Raw genomic sequence first — 25,916 nt, forward strand, 5'->3', positions numbered from 1 at the left:
ATACTCAGCAAATCACACTGAAGTACCTGGCAGAGGGTTCACTGAACCACCTTCACAATAATTCTCTGTTATTCCACCCTTGATCAGTATGTGGAAAAAAACGAACACCTGTATCTGTCTGTGTGAGCTCCGACTCCCTTTATTTTATTATGATGATGATGATTTCTCCCATGTAGGTTGGCATCAAGAAAATATTTTTGCATTTTAAGGAGAAAGTTGGTGATTGAAATGTCATAAGATCCCTCCGCAATGAGAAATACCTTTGTTCTAATGATGTCCACCCAAAATCTTGTATCATATTCATAACACAGGTTTTACTGCTGCATCAGAACAAAACTAAGCAACATTAGGAATAATGAAAGTGAGATATGTATTTTCCATTTATAAATTTACATTATACATGTTGATGCATAACTAGAGGGCCATAATCTGCAACTTCAAGCTTGCATATATTCCATCTTAATTCAGTAATGCACTAATTTTATCTTCTCTAAGCATGTGCACCTTCATATAGCACAATAACAAATAATGTTAGTTTTAAAATGTAATTTTTACCTTGGCTTGGTTAGATGAAAGTTGTTTTAGCTGCTTGGTGAAGTGAATATAAAACCCCATTTGTCTGTTCTTCATTCTCTCCTTGAAACTCCCCCCCCCCCCCCCTTCCATACCTCTGTCTGTGAGAGACTGGTAAACTATGCATAACGTGTGTGCACTATACCTCAATTTTAGTCCAGTGCACTGTATCACAATTTCATTACATGTTAGTTATTCCTTATCTGGTGAAATATTTCCAACACAGTATAATACAAAGTCAACAAACCTCTTCCACATTTAATGTCCCTTCACAGGGAATTGGTTTCCAGTGGGACTTATGCATGTGATCACCAATGACTGTTGTCACAATTCCATCCCTGTCAACCATCCTGATATTGGTTCCATCAGCAAAGTATAGAACATTGTCAGCTGATACAGCAACACCTGTTTATAAATGACTTGATTTAGTAAACAAATCTTCCAATATCATGTGGAATAGTGTAAATGGATTGTACATACCTTTTGGGTACGCCAGCTTTGCATCACGTGCCAGAGCGCCATCACCACAGTGTGCCTCGTCTCCCGGAAGACATCTTTCCCCTGAACCAACTGCTGTTTCCCAGTTATGCTCTGGATCTGAGTAATCATCAACACTCCTCACACGTATGATCTGGTGAGATTCAGGGTCTGATATGTATAGAACGTTGTCTAGTGGACTCAGAGCTAAGTGATAGCGGTAAGACACTCTCGTGGCACTGAAAATAAATCAGAAATGTTTCCTTAGACATTTAAATTACTTCTGAAGGAGAAATCAGGAATCTCTGGGTGCAGCTTTAATAAGGTAGCTACGGATTTCTAATGAACATTCTCAAGCTTATTTCTGAGTATTATATCCTTCTGCTATGAACTGAATTTCAAGCTAAGGGTTTCACATGTGCCCAAGCCTGAACTGCATTATCATTAAATGTACAGCTGTTTTCCTCTTTGAGTCTCCAAAGACAGTTTTTTAAAAAGGTTGCCAATAATGCCACTAACTGTTTTTGCAGATTAATGGATCAATCATGTGTTCAGAATTCCAATATGATCTATTAAAGCCATGGCTGTAAACAAATTCGTCATTTTATAGCGCTTGATGTGAAAAACAATTATATGTGTGGATAGCTGAGCACATTAAAGCACATTCCTCCGGGTCATGAGGAGCTGTGCCAGCCCCATATCAAATCTGCCTAATGGATTAATTATATGGGCTGGTGTACAGGCCAGCTTGGATGTGGTTTTTAGTAGTTTTTCCACATCCACTCACGTGAATACTTGGCTGGTTCCATTCCAGCTACACGACGTGCTAGCAGAAGGGATCCATAGATTCTTAGCCTTGACATGCCTTTTGGAGCAGCAACCAACCCCTCTGTAACAATATTCTCTATAAAGGTATGGTTCTACATTGGGGAACTACCACACCAATTCCGAATCTGGCACTGGCCAGATATAGGGCACTGGTTTGGATTGTTGGATAGATGGATGGATGAACAACAAATATGCATTTTTACAATTTGTGTCAAGTTGAAACTTGCTACATTAACATGTGGCAAAACTTCTGGAAGACAATAAACAAATTTTGGAAGACTTTTTTGCTGGACTGATTTTAGCTATCCCAGTCGGACATTGATTCTCTGATCTTGTCAGTTGTTTTACAGGAACGTCCTCTGGAAATCTGCTGTTCTGAATCCGAATTTAGTCGTCAGTGTGGTGGTTTCTCTTTAATTCAATATGGGAGATTTGGTACGTTTTCTTCCCCTGTCTAATATTTCTTCTTCTTCCTTGTTGCTCAAAAAGTCACTCCATCATTTTTAAAAACAAGGTAAAACCCAAGCTCATTTTCAGAATGACTGAGCTTGTACATGGGAGCAAAAATCGATTTTGAAGGAGCAAATCTGTCAACTACAACCACATTTTCAAACTCAGTATTGGAGGGTTTACATAAGTAATCAGAAACAAAATGATGACACTGATTTATGGATACTGGCTTTGGGAGTACTCGTCTACTGCACCAGCACTCAAACCATAAGACCTATCATCTGCAGTGAGAGCTCTTTCAGTTGACCCTCCTGAGTATACCTTGCTCCATCCTGTTACTTTTAAATGTCACAGAGACCCTAGCATGGTGCTGAGAGCTTCAATACTGTTACAGCCTGAGACAGTTTTTCTTTTGGCTATGCATATGATATGTTGATCACTTATAGGAAGTTAAAATTGCGCACTAGGCAAGGACTTGAAATTGACTTTCACAAGGTACCCAAATTATTCATAATCTCTTAGAGATACTTTTTTTGTGTTATTTAGTAATCACTGTCTTCACAACCTCTTTTGGAACTGGCTTTGTACTCTAAAAGTAGGTATGCCACATAGTGAGTCATCTATAAAAGTATGTATCATTGTTAGGGGAGGAAAAAAAACAAACTGCTGACATGCTTTTATAATATAGTTTCAAACTGGATGTTCTGAGAGACTGAATATTGAAGCAAGAAAAATCTCTATAATTAGTAATAATATTTTGTTATTCTGGGAAAACAAACAAACACACACACACACACACACACACACACACACACACACAGAGAGAGAGAGAGAGAGAGAGAGAGAGAGAGAGAGAGAGTTAATTTGTTTCTATAGTCTGAGCAGAAACAATACTCACTTGAGTCGAACAAGTGTTCTGACAGTTCCATCAACCAATATTCGCCTCACCAAATTAAAATCACCGACAAATATTGATCCATCAGCTGCAGCAGCAAGCGCAACGGGAGCTAAAAGCCTTTGCTTAGATGCTTGGCCGTCACAGTCAAAACAGTCAAGGGGCCGCTGGTGCCCATCTCCCATTGTCGTCAGTATCACACGTGGCTTATGTTTTAAGTAAATGTTGGATCCATCTCCCTTCTGCAGTATGCCTATAAAATTATGCATTCAAATGATGTTCATACATCTGCTTGTTCTAGCATGAGATTTGGTCACATACACACACTTTTAATCTACAGTTCCATGAAAATTAAGGCAAGTCTTTAGGCAACTGAAAGTGAATTGATGTACTGAACAAAACTACATAAACATGTACCACATTGTGAAACAATTATAAATTGCTACTCTGCTTGCTTTGTGTGAAAAGTTAAAAATAATTAAAGCCACTGGTATGATTCACAACTTATGCTACAAAAGACAACAGTTGTGCTTCTGCCAATTTATAAGAGTACTTAAATATTTTGCTGGAATTATGGCTTGTTCTGAGAAATTCTGTTCCTTAGTTGGAAACAAATTAAAAAATAGAATTTTATGAATAATGGGAACTTTTACAGCATGTAGATGACATGCCAAGTGAATAATTTAAAATTATTTATTTATAAATTTATTTATAAATTTTAAAAAAATAATTTATAAATAATTTAAAATTATAAATTGCTACTCTACTTGCTTTGTGTGAAAAGTTAAAAATAATTAAAGCCACTGGTATGATTCACAACTTATGCTACAAAAGACAACAGTTGTGCTTCTGCCAATTTATAAGAGTACATAAATATTTTGCTGGAATTATGGCTTGTTCTGAGAAATTCTGTTCCTTAGTTGGAAACAAATTAAAAAATAGAATTTTATGAATAATGGGAACTTTTACAGCATGTAGATGACATGCCAAGTGAATAATTTAGTGTGTTGAGGATCAAATGACTCTATGATAAAAACATTTTATAAATTGTCCAAGATACCAGAAATTTGTCTCAGTCACAAAAAGATACACAATCTTAGTGTATTTTATGTAGTGGATCTTACTAACTAAACAAAACACCTTTTTTCACAGAAGTGACTCATTTAGTTAATACATTATACAGTTTTTCAATAAGAACCCACAGGAGACTCAGTTGAAACTGGACCTTCTGTATGGAAACACATATGTGCTACATATGGGCTGGATTTTCCTTTGTGGAGCACAGGTTACTGTGGAAGTCAAACTAAGTTAGACAGAGTATTTTACTTACTGCAGTGAAAGGAAATGGAAAATTTAATGCTGTGGATGATACATGAAGCAAATTGCTAAATGTAATGCTTCCAGACATGGTATTTCCTTTAAACAATTTCCTGAGGCACAAAAAATCCCATTGATTTCATAGTAGAAATGGCAACAAGGATACAGAGTTTCAGATAGAGCATACCATTCAAATGGCAGGTAAATTACCAACAATTTTGTTAATAAATCAGAGATAGGTGATGTGTTCAGTGATGCAATCAGCCAAAGGATGTAGGAAAAAAGAGAGTATTATTTTTTGAAAGTTTATTAGGTATGTTTGAATTTATTTTTGATTGTTCTATAGGGTAGTATTCATGACAGTATTATTAAAGAGAGATAAAAAGTGACTAGGATTTAGAGATGGCTGTCATTATTCCATTGTAGCCCTTTAGTACAAAGCATATTGATCTCAGTTTCCTGAAAAGATCAGAGGCTGAAATTTTACATTTGGAATTTCATAAATTTCCTACTAGTGAGATTAAATGATGTGAGCTCTATTCTTTGAATCATTCTTGTGTATTGGATCAATTTTCACACATGTTGCATTGTAATTCATTACAGTCTGATCCTTAAATAAAGTGTTTATATATTTTTCAGTAGGTTCTTTGATTATTTTGAAAGATGAGCACATACATGTTAGCAGTGATTCTTACTGATCAATATTTAAGTCGTTTGCAGTGTTTGCTACAACACACGAACTATTATCTTACCTTCATGGAAATTATATCTATGGTGGATATCAAGATTCCAGCCTCCAACCTCTGATATGCTCATATCATGACCACTGAGCTTTGTTGTTTGCACATCCCAAATTATATCTTTGCAATCACTATATTCATACCCAACTTTAACCATTGCAGTTGTGACTCCATAAACACGTTGCCTGAAAAGTATAAGAAAAATATTACCTACCATTTAAATTTTACTTTTTGCATTCGATGAAACATTTTTTATGCTCCTACAAATTGTAAAATGGATGTTGCAACAAGCCACAGTGACAGTGACACAACTTTAGGAATATTCAGTCTTTTTAAATGTTTATAAATATGTTCATCGCAATATAAAACAAAAGAGAAGTAAAGTTTTAAAATTAATATGCTTTATTAAGAAGATGATGAATATCTTCCATCAAGGGAAGGTCCAAGAGAATCTGTTGCACAAAATAAGAGGTTATTTTTCTTTTCTACTGGAATACTGATAAAAGTGGTGAAATAGCCAAGAAAAATAAAGTAAACATTGTATCTTGAACTGTATATGTGGAATTGTACACATCATCATCATCATTGGTCATGCATCATGTGCTTCTGTTGCCATCATACTGCCGACACCCATCCAGAACTTTACCTCGATAACCAAGTATTTGATGTAGTGGAGACTTACCGCTTTTTGGGACTGGTCTTCGATGCCCACTTAGAACTTGGCTTCCCCATCTTCGTCAGCTTAAGGACAAGTGCTGGCAGCTTCTTAACATTATTCAATGCTTGAGTCACACCGCCTGGGGTGCTGATCGTCCTACACTGTTACAGCTGTACAAAGCCCTCATACAGTCCTGTACTGACTATGGGAGTCTGGTGTATGGTTCAGTATTGCTCTCTGCGCTCTGTCTGCTGAACCCTATCCACCACTGTGGAGTTCAGCTCACAATGGGAGCTTTCCGAATGAGCCCAGTGAATAGCCTCTTCGTGGAAGCTGACATTTTTCCATTGTGGCTCCAGTGGCATTCATAGTTCACCTCGTCATCCAAATTACTGTCTCCTTTTCCCTAATATGGTGATCCATCTCCCACAATGGCAGCCCAGAACGGGGAATCCCCTTGCTGTCTGCGTCTGGTCACTTGTTAGTGAACTAGACACTTTCCCTCTACCACCTCTCCTGCGGGTCCACGTAGGTACACCTCCGTTGTCCATGCCTTGGCCACTGCTTCATCTGGACCTATCGCAAGGCCCAAAAGGCTCAGGCCCTCCGCTGGCAATTTTTCTCTTCTTGGCAAGTTCCAGGGCTCAGAAATAGTCTACACTGATGGAACAGTAGTTGACAGTCTTGATGCTTTGCTTACACTCACGTTGGACATACTGAACAGTGTTCCTTGCCTGATGGCTGCAGTGTTTTCACTGAAGAGTTGGTAGCCATATATTGTGCAGCCTACAAGCTCTAGACCAGTGCTTCCCTCGACAGCCTTTGGTAATGACTATCCAGAAGCCCGTTTATGCCCTCGGCAATGGTGGACATTCAGTGGCCTTCATTTGGACCCCAGGACATGTTGGGATACTGGGCAATGAACTTGCTGACAGGCTGGCCAAAGAGGCTACCGGTAAACCAACTCTGGAGATCGGTCTGCCAGACTGATTTCTGATTGGTCTTCTGCCATAAAGTTTTTGTGATTTGGGATACTGAATGGCGCACCCTCAGTACACCAAGACACAACAAATGTGTGACAGTCATCCATGCAAACCACTCACAGGGACTCTGTTGTCCATTGCAGGTTCTGCATCGGCCATATTTGGCTAACTCAAGGTCACCTCATCTGTCGCAAGGACCCACCTTGGTGTCACTGTGGCTCCCGTATGACTGTCGTCCATATCTTGTTGGACTGCCCAATTTTAGCTGCTCTGCAGCAGACTTTTAACCTTCCCAGCACCATACCTACAGTGTTGGGCAACAGTGCTTCAATGGCTGATTTAGTTCTACATTTTATTCATGAGGGTTTTTTTTATCATACAATCTAAGGTTGGGCATCAGGCCTTCTCTCCCAGACCTCCATCCTTCCTCCATTTTACATCTTCATCACTCTTTCTTTGTATTTTGTTTGCTTTGGTGTTTCTCTTCTTCTAGGCTAGAGATTTTTGTGTGTTGCATGGTGGCTGGCTCATCCTTTTCTATTCTTGCAATCAGCCAGCCCAGGCGATCTGCTGTATGATTTTAATACATTCCTCCATTTTTCCTTTTAATGTATGTTTCCTCCTTTTGGTTTGCTTCTTTTGTTTTCTCTTTCAGTGTGATTCCATGTTAGTTTTACACCCTTTTACTTTCCCTAACTCCTTTTTGGAGTTGTTCTACCATGAAACTTGTTTGGATGAGGAAAAAGGGACTGATGACCTTGTAGTTTGGTCCGTTTATACCCCAAACTAATCAAGCATCACGCAGTCAACCAACAACACTGACAGACGTAGGAGAAAGATTCGCTGCAGTGATGACAATACTTGCAGTTTGCATTTTGTATGAATCATTTGTGGTGGAAATGAGTCTGTGTAGACAAATTATATTTTGTAGAATATTAAAAAAGTATACTAATAAAGTACCCTGTCTAACCTCTACCAGAGATGATACAAACCAGTGTCTTGAATATATAGACCGCTCTTCACTAAATTTACACAAATCAGCCAGGGCATTATGACCACCTACCCAATAGCCAGTATGTCAACCTTTGGCAAGGATATCAGTGGCAATGTGTCATGGCATGGAATCAGTGAAGTTATGGCAGGTCACTGGAGGGAGTTTGTACCACATCTGGACACAAACGTCACCTAATTCTTTTAAATTCCGGGGAGGGGGGACAATGAGCTCTGAGACCATGTTCAATCACACCCCAAACATGTTCGATTGGGTTCAGATCTGGCGAGTTGAGGGACCAGCACATCAACTGGAATTTGTCACGGTGTTTTGCGAACCACTCCATCACACTACTGGCCTTGTGACATGGCGCATTATCTTTTTGAAAACTGTCACTGTTGTCAGGGAACATGATCATTATGAAGGGGTATATGAAGTGTGTGACCAGTGTACGATACTCCTTGGCCACCATGGTTCTTGCATGAGCTCCACTGGACCCATGGATGCTCACGTGAATGTTCCCCAGAGCATAATGGAGCCACCGCCAGCTATTCTCCTGTCCCACATTTAAGGTGTCTAGGAGATGTTTCCCTGGAAGACAACAGATTTGCGCCCTCCCATCAGCATGATGAAGAAGGTATCAGGATTCAGAAGACCATGCAACACTCTGCCACTGTGCCAACGTTCAGTGTGGATGGTCATGTGCCCATTTTAGTCATAGTTGCCAATGTCATGGTGTTAACATTGGCATATGCATGGGTCACTGGCTGCGGAGGTACATTGTTAGGAGTGTTCGGTACACTCTGTGTTCAGACACACTTGTACTGTTTCCAGCATGTCTGATGTTAGTTCCATTGTAGTTTGCCACCTGTCCTGTTTTACAAGTCAGCCCAGCCTACGTTGTATGAAATCTGTAATGAAGGGTGACCACCCAACCCCACGATGTATAAATGTGGTTTCACCTGGGTTTCACCATGTGTTGAAGACATTCACCACAGCATCCCTTGAACAACCAACAAGTCATGCAATTTCTGAAATTCTTGTGATGAGCCTCCGGGCCATCACAATCTACCCTTGGTCAAACTCAAATAGATCGCACACATTTTTCATTCTACACATGGACAGCATGTTCACTGATACTAAATGCACTGTGTATGTGTCTGGCTAGCAGTCATTCATCACCAGGTGATGCTGCTATTGCTTGGATGGGTTTATATTGATAATAGGTTGGTGGTCATAATGTTCTGGCTGATCTGTGTATGTTCTCTAAATCAGAAGCCAAAATGTAACTTATATTGGATGAAAACCTTGAAAAATAAAAATATGAATGACATGGAATGACTGATGTATGACTCAAACACAAGTTTGGTACAATATGTAAAAGTCTTAATAGCTCCAGCTGCTCTAGTTCCACTCTGAATATTTCAAGAGATACCGTGCAATCTGACTGCTGTAGAGTTTGCAATGTAATAGGAATTTTAAGTATCCAACAGGCTAAATTTAATTCCACATGAATTACTATGAGTAAGTACTACTCCCCACAAATACCTGAGGTGGACGACTTTGTACTTTATCTGCAATATGTTAAGCCATATTTGTTTTGATTTTTAACTGCCTCTTCAAATCACGGTTATTATTATTTTTTCCCCCTTTGAGTCACATTTCAGGGGTGTGGCTTGCATTTGAGTTTGGTTTACATTTGGGTAAATACGGTAAATAATTAATGAAAGCACTCCAATAAAGACAAAATTTGAACACAAAACCCCTTTAACAGCCCAAGGGGTGGAAGGAGCACTCAAGGAGCTGAAAAATTACAAGGTATGTGAAGAAGACTAAGTATTTCACAGTATGTGTGATATATCACTGACACAGTTTGGACCTCACTCCACTTGGCTACATCAAAAATTTACATAACCGACAAAAAATTCCCAAAACATTTGACCATGGCTATAATCCATAAGAGCAGTCCAGATAACTGCAAAGATGTATCTCATTTGGACTAAACATACAAGATTTGCTTTAAAATTCTGCATGGTAGGATTACATGTTATTTGAGTTAGAATTAGACATATTACAGGAGAAGCTACACAGAACAAATTATCACTTTACAATTAATCTTGGTGTATTGAAGGAAACAAAACAAGCCTTTTGTAATAACCTTTGCAGATTTTATGAAAGCATATAATATATAACTGTGTCCATGTGTCTCCAATTCTGAAAATCTTAAAAAATTTTGAACTGTACCCAAAATTATACAAACTAATAGAACCCACTCTAACGGACAAACATTCCAGTGTCAATTTCAGAGGAGATTTACAGAACCATTACTCATAAAAACAGACATGAGTCTGGGAGACTGCTTGTTACCAATCTTCTTCAACTGTGTGTTGGAATATATTATGAGAAAACGGCACAGGTTGACCTGAAAAGCATCAAAATTGGAAGACCCAAAGAAAACATAAAAATAAATCATTTGAGATTTTCTGACAATCTAGCTGTCCTAACCAACAACATTTAGGAAGCCCTCAACATTAAATCAAAAAATTACTGTAACTGACCCACTACCCATAAAAAAATTACAATAGAAAAACAGGGAACTAAAACCACAGACAAATTTAAATCCTTTGGAGAAATCATACCATAACATATTACCTTAATGTGAAACCTTTGTGGCAAAACAGAATAAACAAACTTACTAAACCACAACACATCACCAATTAATACACACAATAAAGAAAACCTCTCAATAGGTACAAAATTAAAACACTACAAAATAGTTACACCACGAGAAATAACATATGCAAGTGAAATCACTTTCAAAACTACTAACATTGCAGAAACAAAGACAGAAAAAAGAATAGCCAGAGCATGTATAAACAGAAAAGACTAGAAGGATTACAGAATTCAAGGCAGGTATGAAGGAACTACAAATTACAATGGAAAATTTAAAAAATTAAATAGTTAAAATTTAAAAAATTCAAAGACAAATAAACCAGATAATGAATAAAAGTCAACAAACATACAAAATTTCCTGTCAGATTAAAACTGTTTGCTGGACTGAGACTTGAACTTGGGACCTTTGTCTTTCGGAGGCAAGTGCTCTACCATCTGAGCTACCCAAGCACGACTCACAACCCGCCCTCACAGCTTTAATTCTGCCAGTACCTCATCTCCTACCTTCCAAACTTCACAGAAGCTCCCTGCAGACCTTGCAAAACTAGCACTCCTGGAAGAAAGGATATTGCGGAGACATGACTTAGTCACAGCCTGGGGGATGTTTCCAGAATGAAATTTCCAATCTGCAGTGTTTAATTTGCCAGGAGGTTTCACAAACATACAGTCAAGAATGTGATTTCAGAGGCAGACAGATAGTTGAGAGCTGAGATAACGAAAAGGGCCATTCCAACAGAAAACTGAAAAAAAAGCTTTTCATAAAATTACTCAAAATAATAACAATAAAAATAATTCTGTTTACCTGTAAACATTTAATCTGTTCCATGCATAAGTAAATTTGATTACAGGATCTGCTTCAAATGTTTTTTCAAAAAGTATGCCTTCAATGGTGATTCGCAAGTGAATCAGTTTCAAAGATGAAGGTATAGTTTCTGGTGTAAGCTGCAACTGTATTGTTGAAAGATAACCAGCAGCTCTTGAACTGTGGTATACTAAATTAAGACCAGTACCGGGTATCTGGAGGCTTTCTTGTACAACCTGAAAAGTGAGAAGCAGTGTCTGTTAGGACTAAACTTTAAAGGTTTGTTTTTTCTTTGATGATGTCTTCAGGTTTCAAGCAATGATTCCTTGTAAGAAAATATACTCCAGAATGTATTTATGCGAGAACAAATATAAGCCTACATACAATAACCTGGATACTAAGTGAGTAACAGCTATGAGAAATAACAACAAATGGGCAAATGCAAATTCCACTGGTGATGTTATTGGTTGTTAAAGTACATCGTTTACTGAAAATATTTTGTCTAGTTAACATTAACTCTTCTCTCGGCTTGAACCAAGTAGTATGCCTTCATTAGGTGGTACAAACATTTATAAGTATTATTATTCCACTGACAACAATTAAACGAGCCTGTTTATGACCTATTAAAATGCCAGCTTTTCATCTATGCAAAATAATTGACCAGTAGGCACTTTCCATTTGAATACAGTATGTATCATTTATTTATTTATATTCAATAAGTAATAATATTCTGGAAAAATGATGGTTAACAACTGATGCGTTGAAAAGAGAATTATGTGTTCACTAGCAATGTGAATTGTTTTCAAGTTCCAAAACACTGATTTTCCTTTGCCTCATGGAGACGTAATAGAAACAGAGAAGGTGATACAGTGCTAACTTAATGAGGGAATGGAGACTACTCTGACCAAAGTGACTGTGGTCTTATGGAAGTTTTTATAACCAATTACATGTGGATATATTTTGTTATTTGAATCTGTGTACACAAAGAGCAATAAAGTAACACCTGGTAATATTTAGCTCAGATTACATGATTCACATCTACATGTGACAGCAACTTTCCTTCCCAGGTCAGATTTAGGTAATGTAATGTTAGGAGAAACATGAACTTTTGTAAGAGCCCACAGTAAATAAAGGCACTATTGCCTTTTTCTGAAGAGTACAAACATAACATATCAGTTAAAATTTTAGCACAATAAGGGATGTGACATCGCAGTGATGTAATAAGATGTATTCGCCAAGAAACAAAAAGATTTAAATGTGGTAAAGTATAGTGTTATCAGTTTGTCTGTTAACTGTAATATCAAATCTTGACTTATTAGTGATTTACTATAAAGTTAATCAGAATAAATTAACCTACACTTATCCAGATAGTTTGTTCCAAATTCTCCCAATAACATATGATTAACACTGATGAGCAATGGAATTAGACACAGCACTTATTTTGGTGAGACAGTTTAATGGAAATGAGACCAATGTTGTTAAGAGTTTATACTGACTGTCTTCAATCTTTTTTTTTTTTCTACGCACTTGACATGCGTAACATGACAGTGCAGCATATTTTACTGGAACCAGATAAATTATCTACATTATTCAACAGTTTACTCATTGAGTAAAGTGGTACAGTGGTTAAGAAACAGAGTACTGTAACAATCAGTATGAGTAGAGTTTAAATCCTTGTTCAACCATCCAGATTTAACTTTTCCATGGCATCCTCCAGTCAACTAAATTTAATGGTGCAAAGGATATGGCCAATTTCTTACTCTGTCACTGTCCAATATGAGCTTGCGCCATCTCTAATGATCTTGTCATTAACACAGCTCTAACCCTTCCCAACAGTTTATTAAATACCATATTAGACACAACAAAAACACATTAAAAGTGCTCTTTGTATGTAAATATGATTGGTAAATTCGTACCTGTGATTCAGCTAAAATAGCACTTTTGTCTGGACATGCTCCCTGAAAGCCATGTTTCCATGTTGCCAGAACAACAGGCTTCATAAGATCATAGTCATGTGCAGCACATGAATGGGGCACAGCTGCAACTGGTTTCTCATCGCCAGTGCTCATGACCACCGTATCAATTATTACAACCTGTAAGATGAAAAAGATAAGGGAATAAAAGTTTATATAGTAACATAATTTTCACACATTAAAATTTTATTGTTTCCCAATATAACATAATTATCATTTAAGTGTTGTACAGTATATACAAGCTGTTGGATACCTTCAGAACTCGAACTGATTTAAACCTATATAATAATTTTTTACACATTTTTGGAGGAACACACTAGAAAGAAGACTATCAAAATATAGTGTGTTTGTGGCCGGAAGTCTTCTCACTTGCAATGAGAAGTACGCAAAGCACTCACAAACTAAGAAAGAGTCAGAAAATCATTAAGTCGAATCCTAGTAATTCTAGCCTATCAGGAAATATACCAACTTGTATCACAATTCTGATACAAATTCTGGATTTGGACATTCATTTTGCTACTTTACTTGGTGCACAGTTAACAAAGAGTTTACACATTTTTGAGAGTGACATAATTAGTTGGTGCCTGTTGTGTTTCTGTTCGAGTTACTTTGATAGGTGCTTGGGTGGAAGTGGATTAATTTTAGTACTGTGCCAACCCTTACATTTATTGGTGATGTTCTAACAGTACACGGTTTTCTGTTTATTGTTTGATCTATTAATGTATGCTCTTTCCCTTTTTAAACACAAACCAATATTTTACACTACTTAGTACAGCAAAACTTGCTGCTCTATTTCTAGTAATGCTCCAATGTATACAGAACAACCGGAATAAAAATATTTTTTGGTTTGATTATGCACAGCTTCCTCAATATTCTAACTTCTTTCCACTAAGTTGATAAAGAATGAGAAGATCCCATAATTATTCCTGTTTCCTCACTTATTGTAGGAGGACTGTAAGACAGGTCAGCAACACTGGTTATTTTCTTGACATACCTGCAGGGTTGGTTCAAGAACATCTGGTGTGCCCTCCCTCCCTCCGTATCCCTCATACATTTTGACCAATGTCAGTTTTCACTACTAACTGTGATATACACTGTATAAAAGTCTTGCACTTGGATACCCCTCTAAGCTCGGTGCCCTAAGCACCTGCTGCGAATTGTGATACATCCTGTACATAAATCTTACCATTGTGGTGCCTGGTGCTCAAAGTGGTGGCTTGTATCAAAAATGGTTCAAATGGCTCTGAGCACTATGGGACTCAACTGCTGAGGTCATTAGTCCCCTAGAACTTAGAACTAGTTAAACCTAACTAACCTAAGGACATCACAAACATCCATGCCCGAGGCAGGATTCGAACCTGCGACCGTAGCGGTCTTGCGGTTCCAGACTGCAGCGCCTTTAACCGCACGGCCACTTCGGCCGGCGTGGCTTGTATCACTTGGGCTCAAACCAGCCCTGCACATCTTCAGTTTCCTATTTCTGAGTTAATGTCACATACAGTGCAACATCATCAGATCTGTCGTTAACTGTTACAAAACTGTTTTACTGCAAACAAAATTCATGTGATTCTGCTATGGCATGTTTCTTGTCCAGGCCCACAGGATTCCCGATTAAATCTATTAGATTCTTGATAATTGTGGTATGCTTTCCCTTTAGACGAATTTGAAATTCTAATTTAGAAAAATATCCAGTTCACAGTTCTAATTTATATATATTTACTCATAAGATATTATTTTATTCGCAAAAAGATTTTCTGTACCTCATTCCATGGAACATTGACAATATGACTTTGTGGTCTGAAAGGGCTTCGTCCAAACTGCAGTGTGACTGCGCCTCCACCATTCACCAAAAGATCAAACCAGCCATCTTCTCGAGTCAGTGTAAATCCTTCCAGAGGGGTACTAGTGCTCACTCGGACACCCATCAATCCCATTCCCATGGCTGTGACAACTTGGCCACGCACAACAGCAGATCGACTGAAACAATTAGGGATCACATCAAAAAGAATGAAATAAAATGATAGACTATGTTTTGACATCTAGTATTGGTTTATTTTTACTCTTGCATATTTATTGTCCATTATTATTAGCACAGCAGAATTTAAAGAGAATTTTATCTGATTGTTACACATTTTCAAAAACCTGTAGCTTTTGTGTTACTATTATATATATTTACAATTGTCATATAAAAGCCAAGAACTATTTGCATACTGTACTTCCTTTGTTAAAGTCATGTGTCATGTAACATGCATGATGATAGTAATTTTGTGTAACTGTATACTCAATTACTGATTAATATAGAAACAAATAATACCTACAGCTATTTAATTTGTGTTTAAACAAATTTGCTATAAGTCACTATATCATGACTAACTTTTTTCAATCTATTACTAAATATCTATATGTGAAATGACAACACAAGATACAGAGTGAGGATGAAGCAAACTTAAAAGCCACGAAAGACAACAGTAGGTCAAAATTTGAAAATTAACCATGCAACATTTACAAGTGTCAAACACTAAACACAAATTTATCAAACACTACTGTAAAAACAGTAAGTGCTTTCCCTAATTTTCCTAATATGAGAAGAAAACCAGAGATGCATTACACATGTTCAAAACTACCCCAGATCATTGACTGTATGAATGTGTAGGCCATCTGCGTACTTGAAGATCTTACCTTGAATTGAAGTGATTCCAGAACACACTGTGGCAGCACAGGGAGAAACAAGCCCACACAGTTAGCCAAAGTGGTAAGATATTACCCTCAGTTATCATTTACAGAATTAATTTACAATTACCCCTAAGTTAAAGTAAAGGGCAATATGGGTAATTAGGTTTACGCATCATGTTCAGGACTTTGCGGCCATTTAATCAAGAATGGTTAAAATTGTGTATTAAAAAATTAGTTTTTTGTGTCTGTGTTTCATTATATTTTCACTAAAAGTATTTTTACTGTATCTGAATCCTGAAAACTGGTTGTTTATGGAAAACGGGGACAAAAAAAAATATCTTTACCGTACTGAAAGGAACAAAATTCTGCTGATATTATCTGGCCGATATTTTTCATCAAATTATAAAGCTGATGGGTGATAGTTTTCATCCAAAAATTACAGGGGACAAACAGCTGCAATAGGACTGTATCAATTCTTAAATGTGCTTCCCCAGTGTGTTTCCTTCTATCTCGTGTGGTAAATCTTGAATTTTTCTTAGTTTTCTGTGCAGTTCATCACAAGAAATGCGAAATCACAACTCCTGATCACAGTTAAATACGAAATCTTAACTGTCACTAATAGTTTTTAGTGCCACATTAAAACAATGGCACTGAAACACAGTTTTCTTTGAAAATAAGAAACAAAATCAGTGCTGTCAGTTCTGTGACACATACACACGTATCTCCTCTCTCACACAAGAACAGATAGACAAAATACTAACATACAAAACAGGATCGGTAATTTCACAATGGGCACAACAAAGCAGATGTAAAAACTGGTGAGCATCAAGTTCAAGTAAAGGGTCACAGAAGAAGAACACACAATAAGGACATGTTTATCACTTGACTATTGTTTGAAAAGAAGCATGTAACACAAAACATGAATTGAATGGTTACAATTGTCCTACCTTTCATTGAATGATTCCTGACGAGCATAATTCTGTAGGCTTCCTTCCTCAATGAGGAACTTCATTCGCTCAAAAAATGAAGCAGTTATAGCTGGAGGCTGTTTGCGCAGCAGAATATCAATAGGCTTTGGTGACATCACACACAACTGGCTACTGCGACAAATGTGATTTGTGCAACATTCTGGATCTTCACAGTCCACCAGGCCATCTAAATAAAATTTGTTATTAATCATTCCTTATGATTTGCCAGACAGAGCAAAGAGTATGCTGCATTCAATAGAATTACTGTCGTTAAACACTACATTCTTCAACATATGAAGAGACATGAGAAAAAAATAAAAATAAAAAAAATAAAAAAGAAATAAATGGGGAAGTTATGTAGAAACAATGTAATGAGACAACACTCAAAGAAATTTGAAGAAAACTAACAAATTAAATTATAAATTGTTGGATTTAATTATCGCCCCTACCCTTTTCTTCTTTTTAATTTACTTAAAAAGAGGTAGAGATTCAAATATCAAACTTATTCTCATAGACGTACATCACATTACTTAGCTTATGATGTGCAGTTATGTTTGTTTAGTGTCAGTCATCCTCTTTTTCCACATTTATTTACTGCAGAATTTTAGTCCCAAATGATTTACTCATTACAATAATTTTACTGACCTCTGTCATTATCCCGATTGTCATTGCAACTTTGTTCCAGTGGTACGCTGCAATCATGTCCATCCCAGCCATCATGACAGCGACATTCCCAGGCACCATCACCATTTACACGACACTGTCCATGAGCACTGCAGCTGTTTGGACATCCTTCCAAAGTACAGTGACGACCATTCCACCCCGTCACACAGAGGCATGTGCCATTCTTGCATTGACCATGTTCATTACACCTAAAAACAGTACTTCATGTTAACAATGGAATGTTTAATTTTTAAGTCCAATAATAACTAATATATCTTGTACAACAGTTAATCATTAAAAGCTTTCACATCACCATGAAAATTAATTTTTAATTGCAGTTTGTGTGATGATATAAGTTGAAACAGAACAGAAGTGTCGGATGGACAAGAACCTGTGCATAATTTTCTGCAGAATTATCTGGTATAATTTACTGAAAGTACAAAAACACTAGTTCAAGATAGTTGGATAGAAATCTGAGATCATATGCCGAGTATGGAGCTACGCACACTGTAACTAGTCTAATCCAGTCTTTGTTGTCCTTACAAGAGTGATATACAGTATAAACCCACTTTTACGTTCCTGGACTTAAGGCTTTCCCGCCATTTACGACATTTGTTATTGTTCCTATCAAATTTTCTATGTCTGCAATGTTAATTTGCACCCGATTTTGCGTCAACATATTTATGATTTTCCCGCGATTTACGCATTACAAAAAATATTTGGCAAGAGAAACAATGACACTGGCATGATATTGGCCACCCAGTGGTGTTTACAAATATTACATGGTTAAGTTTCTTGACACCAGGGCGCTCTACTCTGCAGATTTGACCCGCTGCCAAGCACTACTTGGTGCGATGGCCAATGGGAGTAACTAGGTTCGTTCGAATAAAGATATCATGACCATTCATAACCATTTTCAAACTCTCTACCATGCAGATGCACTGTTGAGGTCATCGTGACACATTTGTCGAACCATATTTAGAGAGTTTCGATGTTCGGCATCTTGTAGCCCTAGTTGACACCGTCATTCACTTTGCATTGCTCAAATGTTTTTAGTTTAATCACAATGCCAGTTAAGAATTTTTTTCATGCTGAGCAAAATGTGTTTTGAGAATTTATTCTCGTTGTCAGGTGCAGTATTTTCATTTTATTTTTTGTGATGTTATACAAACAGTGTGAGTGATAGTTTGTGTGTATGTGTTTTTCTACATAACTGAGGAGGCACAGTACCTGATAACCTCAAGAGGCAGAATAACACATATTCAAAAACCACACAAAATACTTATGTACATATTTGCACCTGACAATGAGGAAAATTCTCGAAACACATCTTTAAGCGTGAAAAAATATGTAACTAGTGCAGTATTTCACTATTTAAAAAATGAATGATAGCTGTAGGCTTTCCAAAAACATCGATTATGATGTCTGAAATTAAGTCAAATGTTGCTACTTCCCGGAGAGTTGTCAATTCCAGTTACATCAGTGGTTTTTATTAGATAATAAACCTCTATTAGATAGTAAATCTTTATTAGATAATAAAAGAGTCTCTGACAAGTCTTTTGATGCCTGTTATGTACAAATATCATATATAAAGAGCGAAAATGCAAGGGGGTATCCTATGCATAACTTTTATAGCTTAAAACGTTATTTCCCATGTTTTACATTTTCCTGCATTTTACACCATTATTTTGAATTGTAAAAGCTGGGTTTCACTTTATATGAGGTCGTAGTATATTCCTAGACTCCTCACTGATTCTTGAAACTTCGCAACTTTTTTGTAAGATACTTGGTGTCTGACAGTTCCATGTTTTTAAGCATGATGCAAGGGCTGAACAAAGCTGTGATCTATAGGTTCTTTGTCCCTTGTTAGTCTTATCTGGTATGCATACCACACACTGCCTGCTTGCAGGTGGCCGGAATCCAAGATATGCCAAAGCATCTGCCTGCCCTCAGGCACTAGAGCAGCAGCAGAGCACCACTTAGCTGAATGGATGTCAAAATCTCTGTGCACGTACATTTTTAAAGTGCTCAATGAAGGTGTGCAGGTGGCACCGAGGGTGTTGTTGAACTGGCAGGTCTTAAAGGGACACTTTGCCATTTTATTCATCCACATGCCAACATTGAACACCCCAGATTATGCCACAGGAATGCGTGAAACAGGAGGGCTGAAAACACATACACAGCCTTTGCTGCTTCAGATGGTTTTGAAGAGTCTCTAGTGGCTCCACACCGTGTACCAAAGCAAAAATTGTAGTCACACTATACTCCAAAGGTATTGTTTTCAATTGAGAAATGTGTGGGAATAAGTTCCCCTTGGGAAGGGGTGGTTTCATGCCCTTAATGCCACCTCCAGGAGCCTATTCATGTCAGTTTTGAGCAGTGATGTGTCTGAAATGTTTTCCTCAGCCACCTATAATAAAACTGTAAGATTTCAATGCTAGGCATCACAGTTCTGATCTCTGTTGCAGAAGGGGTTAAATATGGATAAGAGGAGTGTGACAACCTTCCTAATGTGTGAAATGTCCACTGTGGCATTAGGCATAATCATTGTGAAGTTTGGTGCCAATGTGACATCATAACACATCTTACACCTCACATGAACCTCTGTACCCTGGCCTTTTTTCCTCATGTGTCAACACCTTGCTGTTTGAAGCGTCACCATTCAGGGCACCACACTTTTGCACCATTACAAAGGAAGCTTGTAGACATATTTGAGCCAAATTTACAAACTCCTGCATCATACTGGCAGACAACTAGAGGGATTAAAGAAGTGACCCTTTAATTGTGTTGCACACTCTGTGTAGAACCTGACAGGAATTCCACTGAGCCCTGTAAACTTTTACAATTTCAGCAATTCAGCTGTTTCTCAGTGCCACTAACACTACTATTCTGTAGCACTCATTTTTGTAGTGATGCCAACATTACATAGGGCAGCAGCACTCTTGGATTTTCCTTTGTAAATGGAGTTCATCAGTTCTGCTTTTGCTTTGATAACCTCAATTTTGGTTCCTATGTGATGTATGAGTGTCTGGTCACTAGCTTACATTTACCGACAACAATTGCAGAGATATTTTTCAGGACTGAGCCACAATAAACCAGTCTGTTTTCTTACTTACACAGTCCCACAGTATTTTACAAAGGAGAACATTATCCATCTGGAGTCGCAGGAAATATTGTTCTTTTAAAAAGAGTGTGATTAGTGTCTGTATCCATCTTTGTAATAAGAAAGACATTTTCGTAAAGAAGTGTTTATGTTCTCTGCAGCAATGGAAAGTCCTAGTTGATAATAATAACAACAACAATAATAATAATAATAATAATAATAATAATAATTTGATGAGTATAGGTAATAACTATTTAATTTTAAAGGATGAAACAATCACAGAAGAAAAGAGGATGTTGTGACATGATATCGCTCCCATTTAATTTATGAAGGAGTACTAAAATGTAGAGAAAAGATGCTGAGATGAGTAACATATGCAAGTTTCTTACTAAATTTCCTTTGAAGAAAGATTCCTGTCATCAAATCCACATTGTAAACATGTGCTTGTGCTGGGCATTAGGAAAATAATGCAATCTGATTAAATTGCAAGCAAGAAATGAGATGAGATGCATACTGGGCTCTCAAAGGTAATGGCTGTTAAGTCCTGGGATTCAAGGGGCAATAGATAAAGAATTTTGTTGTTATCAGAAAGCACAAAGCTTATGGTTACGTTTTTACAGGAGTTATATTTATGCAACAAACCATTCTGATTTACTCAATGGATAATAATAATTTTTAAACAGTTCATTTGATTATTCTCAAAATGATGTTAAGTCTCAGTTTAAAATACTAAATATCAAAATCTTCCTGTGGTAGGCAGGACTTCAGTTCTGTGAATGATATACACCTGGTATTATTTCAGTGTGCTATCAGTTTTGCATCAAATTTAGCAGACATGAGACCTCATGTTGCTCTTGACATAATAGAATCAGTATGTAATTTAATTGACAATGACTCTGTAACATTACTACAATGAAAACATAAAATTTATGACAGAATTTGAACTAAGTTAATTAGTTTGCAATAAGACACAGAGTGTTGATTGATTTTTTCCATCTGTGTTTTCAATAAATACCATTGTAACTTTCATCAAGCAAAAATGATGTGCTGATTATGAAAATGAATGAGTACATTAAGTAACACCAGAGCTATTTTTTGTCTTACAAACAGAGTTTATGGAAAGAAAGTTTCTTTTATTAATTTCTAATGCATACCTCGGATCACACTGCTTTAGATTGCAATATTCCCCAGACCATCCAGCATTGCACATACAGGAATCTCCCACACAGTGGCCATGAGGTCCACAGTCAAGATCACACAGTTCTGTAACAAATTAAAAATTTATTTTACATTTACATATATATTCCGCAAGCCAAAGTACAACGCATGCCAGAAACAATATCAGCTATCCTCTTTCACGTTAGGGGGCAGTACAGCTCAAAACAGCAAAAATTTGTCAATGTTCAATAATTTTTTTTACCTACCACAGTAAACCTACAAGAATAAAAGTTGATAGTTGTCTTCTTATGTGGAATAAATATATAATCTACCATAAATAAACTATGTGTAATCCCTTTTAAATATTTCCAAAATGGCAACTGTTCAACAGTCATACTATATCATTTCCCTCATATGTAGAGTAGTTTCAAACTTTTTAATGTTGTTTTTGGTTTACTTTATTGGTGAAATAAATGCTTACAAAACAGAGCTCTTTTAATTACATAATAAAATAAATAATATTTTGAATTATGCTTCAAATCATGAACAGCAGAGTGACCTGATTTTGCTTGATTCTGTTGATATTACGTAGTCAAATATACCGAAAAAAAATTCAAAGATATATGTTACTTAGTTTTTGAGTTATGAGGGAAACAGATCAAGAAGTCTGGGAAATGAGTGTTAAACATTGCTAATGCATTTTTCATACCTTTGCTGTTGTAAATCAAAAACCACCAGCAGAGTAGCTTGTCCCTTCTAATGATGACTAGTGATCTGTCTTCCTATCTGAACATTCACCTTCTTTTTCTTGCCTCATTCGTTGTTTGTAGCTTTCTTTTCTCTCCTGACTTTATTTGCACTGTATCCATTTCATCCAATGCAAGTTTACAAAACTTCCCAGGTTCAGTTCGCAATTACTTAATTATATCCAGTCTCCATTTCATGTCTTCATTAAATGTAATCACTGCATCATTAGTCAATCTTAATAATCGTTTTCCTACAAAATCTAGCTTTGAGACAACCTTTGTAAGTTTTTCTGTTCAGTAAGTCATTAAAATTTTGTGTATTGGCACCAACACATCTTTTTAAGAGCTCCATGGTAACTAAATTTTTGAACACAGGCTTGATAGGTTCCATCACTGCAGCTGGTAAAGTATATTTGTGCCTATAGCTATTATCAGATCCTTCAGACATGGCACATTGATATATGCACCACAACTCATTTCCCGTGGAACAAAAATAAAGCATCAAGTTGGAATCAGAAGAACATTTGTGATCAGCATAGGATCTACAATATTTACGAACCGGGACTAAAACTTGATAGCTGCGACCCCCCCCCCCCCCCTCTCACTTGAGTGTTTGAAATAGGACATAAAAAAAAAGATTTTTCAAAAATATGTTCATTTTGTGATGCAAATATTTCGAAGAGTTTGATATATGAAACATATATGTTGTATAGTCTTAAGTGTCTCAAAGTGCAGTGCCGTGTCTCTTCAAACAGCATTCTTCTATCTATCACATGTCACTGTATTTCACTCTGTGGAATTCAAAATTCGAACACGTATATTTTGTAAGGGAAGCCATCAAACCTATATTCAGGACAGTGAAAATTAAAATGTCCTGAGGTGCCTCTTTAACTCCCAGTCAGACAGCTACATTCTACTCCCACTTTAAAAGAAGCACAACTAATACTATGTGGGATTATTTGTGACTGGGATCATAAGAACTCTCCAGAAAATTTCCTCTCTTTACTGTCTACATAGCAAACATAAAACCAGTAAAGACAAGAGACAAGCAAGACAATATGCATTTCTTCAATCCTTAGATCCCAGCATTCTTATCTCTCTAATCTTGCTACAGCTTTACACAGCATGCTTTCCTTTCTGCAAAAGAATCTATTACCTCATCATCAAAGCTTGTAAAACATTTTGCTACATGAAAATTGAAATGTTGTTGTCTAATACTGAAAAAGCTGTTAATACGAATAACACCCAAGACTTGTGGTTTCTCAATTTGATTACGTCTATTTTGTCACTGTTTGCTAGATAAAACGAAATAGGCCTATCTAATACTGCAGCAATTGTAACACAAGCCAAATAAGCAAGACTGTTTTGGCACAAATGGTGTTTTTATCTACCTCATTTACATAAATAACATGAAAGAATATAATTCACGGGGACCAATATCAAAGGCCTATTAGGCCTATTACAAGCAAAAAATTTTATGTTGGGAAGTAGTTTCACATTTCAGTCATATACTCCAGTTTCTCAAGCATGAGATCGAAAAGTAGTAGTAGTACTTCTGTATAAATTTCGAATTGTCCATATGACTTGTGTGATATCCCTGTTTCTCCTCCTTCCTTGTTCTAACAAACAATTTTGTCATCATTAATTCTGTGACTACTCCTGCCATTGACAAAACTTATTCTCCGATTAACTTCCCCAACTGTGCCAGAATCACCGGTTTAGTTATCCCATGTTTATTCATGTGTTTGGTGTTATTACATGTTTGTACAATGTGTTTTTTGCACTATTCCGAGAAGTAGTGTAAAGGTCGGGCAAAAATTTTCTGCCAAAATTTCATTTTCTTGATGGCACCTAGAAGATAATATGTAATATTTCTTAACTGTTTTTCCTATTAGACATTTATTTCCACTCTGGTACTCTGATTCTATGAATTTTGGTAATAATTATAACAATGTTTATCATTCACATACCCAACCACGTAAACAAACAGCGACTGGTATTCACCCATTCGTGCTTATTCATCTGAGTTCATATAATCCCGTCCCCTTTTGTCTGTGGCAAAGTTTTTTATTTCTTGATGTGATAGGGTTCCCCTGGCAGAAGCATCACAGACACTATGCACACACTCAAAAATCAACTTATGATTCATTCAGAATTCAACTTAGAATGTGTAAAAAATATTCAAATACTAAAAGGGGCATATTTCAAAATAATCGATAGACCAATGTGCGCTGGAAGCGGGCACTTTGTGAAACATGGTTTTTCTTCTTCAAGAATATGAATTTGGTGCCCCCGAAATAACTGCCTGGGGCACACACCCCATTTGGCTCCCCCCCCTGGGCACGGCCAGTTTGTGATATCATATAGCCTAACCCATGTATAGCTGCTGTCATGTTAATAAAACAATCAGAATTTTCCTTAATTCCTTAATTACATTCCCATAATATTAGGTTATTGTACTTATAGCAGCATGTCAGTCACTTTTTACCACATAGAGGTTTTCCATCAGAGAGCTTTCTACCCTAACTTTATTTTTCTTAACTGTGCATCCATCCTCTTTTGGACATGGCCAACACAGTGTGGTTTAGTGATAGGGTTATTAAGTCCATGAGGCTTTAACTGAGAAACAATCACGAAGGATTTGGTATCACCATCACCAGCATAATTAATATGTTGTGCACCTCACCCGATCTCCAATTGCAGAAAAAAACTTTTCATTCTTTACACTTCACAGCATCTGCGGTACCCCTATGGGTAAGTGAAAACATTAGTTCCCATCTTTCCATCGATTCTGCATAAACCTATCATTTTTTTTATCTTTCTGTGGTGTCACCGCCAGACACCACACTTGCTAGGTGGTAGTTTAAATCGGCCGCGGTCCATTTAGTACATGTCGGACCCGCGTGTCGCCACTGTGTGATCGCAGACCTAGCGCCACCACAAGGCAGGTCTCGTGATACGAACAAGCTCTCGCCCCAGTTGTACGGACGACCTAGCTAGCGACTAGATGTACGAAGCCTTTCTCTCTCATTAGCCGAGAGACAGAATAGCCTTCAGCTAAGTTAATGGCTACGAACTAGCAAGGCGCCATTAGCCTTACAGTGATTGTAATTAAAGTCTCCTGTGTATCGTCAAGAGCGATGTACCACAATGATTGATTAAAGATAAGTATTAATCCAGCTACGTACTTTTCTTCATAGCATTAATTACGTAGCCTGTTCCAGTACTTCACGCCCGTCTGCGTT

At 37.1% G+C, this 25,916-nt stretch overlaps 1 protein-coding gene across 1 annotated transcript in view; it reads right to left on the reverse strand.

The window, feature by feature from the left end:
- The window catches only part of LOC124804590 (teneurin-m), a 73,285-nt gene that overhangs the window by 18,848 nt on the left and 28,521 nt on the right, over positions 1–25,916 (reverse strand). Inside the window, exons 9-18 of the mRNA XM_047264778.1 lie at positions 21,922–22,030; positions 17,647–17,873; positions 16,981–17,188; positions 15,121–15,337; positions 13,304–13,480; positions 11,388–11,623; positions 5,293–5,465; positions 3,227–3,476; positions 1,054–1,289; positions 821–978 (exon numbers count right to left, since the gene is read on the reverse strand). Of these exons, the coding sequence (XP_047120734.1) occupies positions 821–978; positions 1,054–1,289; positions 3,227–3,476; positions 5,293–5,465; positions 11,388–11,623; positions 13,304–13,480; positions 15,121–15,337; positions 16,981–17,188; positions 17,647–17,873; positions 21,922–22,030 (1,991 nt within the window). The remainder of the gene's footprint in view (positions 1–820; positions 979–1,053; positions 1,290–3,226; positions 3,477–5,292; positions 5,466–11,387; positions 11,624–13,303; positions 13,481–15,120; positions 15,338–16,980; positions 17,189–17,646; positions 17,874–21,921; positions 22,031–25,916) is intronic.

This window comes from Schistocerca piceifrons, chromosome 7 (genome assembly GCF_021461385.2).
Source record: "Schistocerca piceifrons isolate TAMUIC-IGC-003096 chromosome 7, iqSchPice1.1, whole genome shotgun sequence".
Taxonomy (NCBI): domain Eukaryota; kingdom Metazoa; phylum Arthropoda; class Insecta; order Orthoptera; family Acrididae; genus Schistocerca; species Schistocerca piceifrons.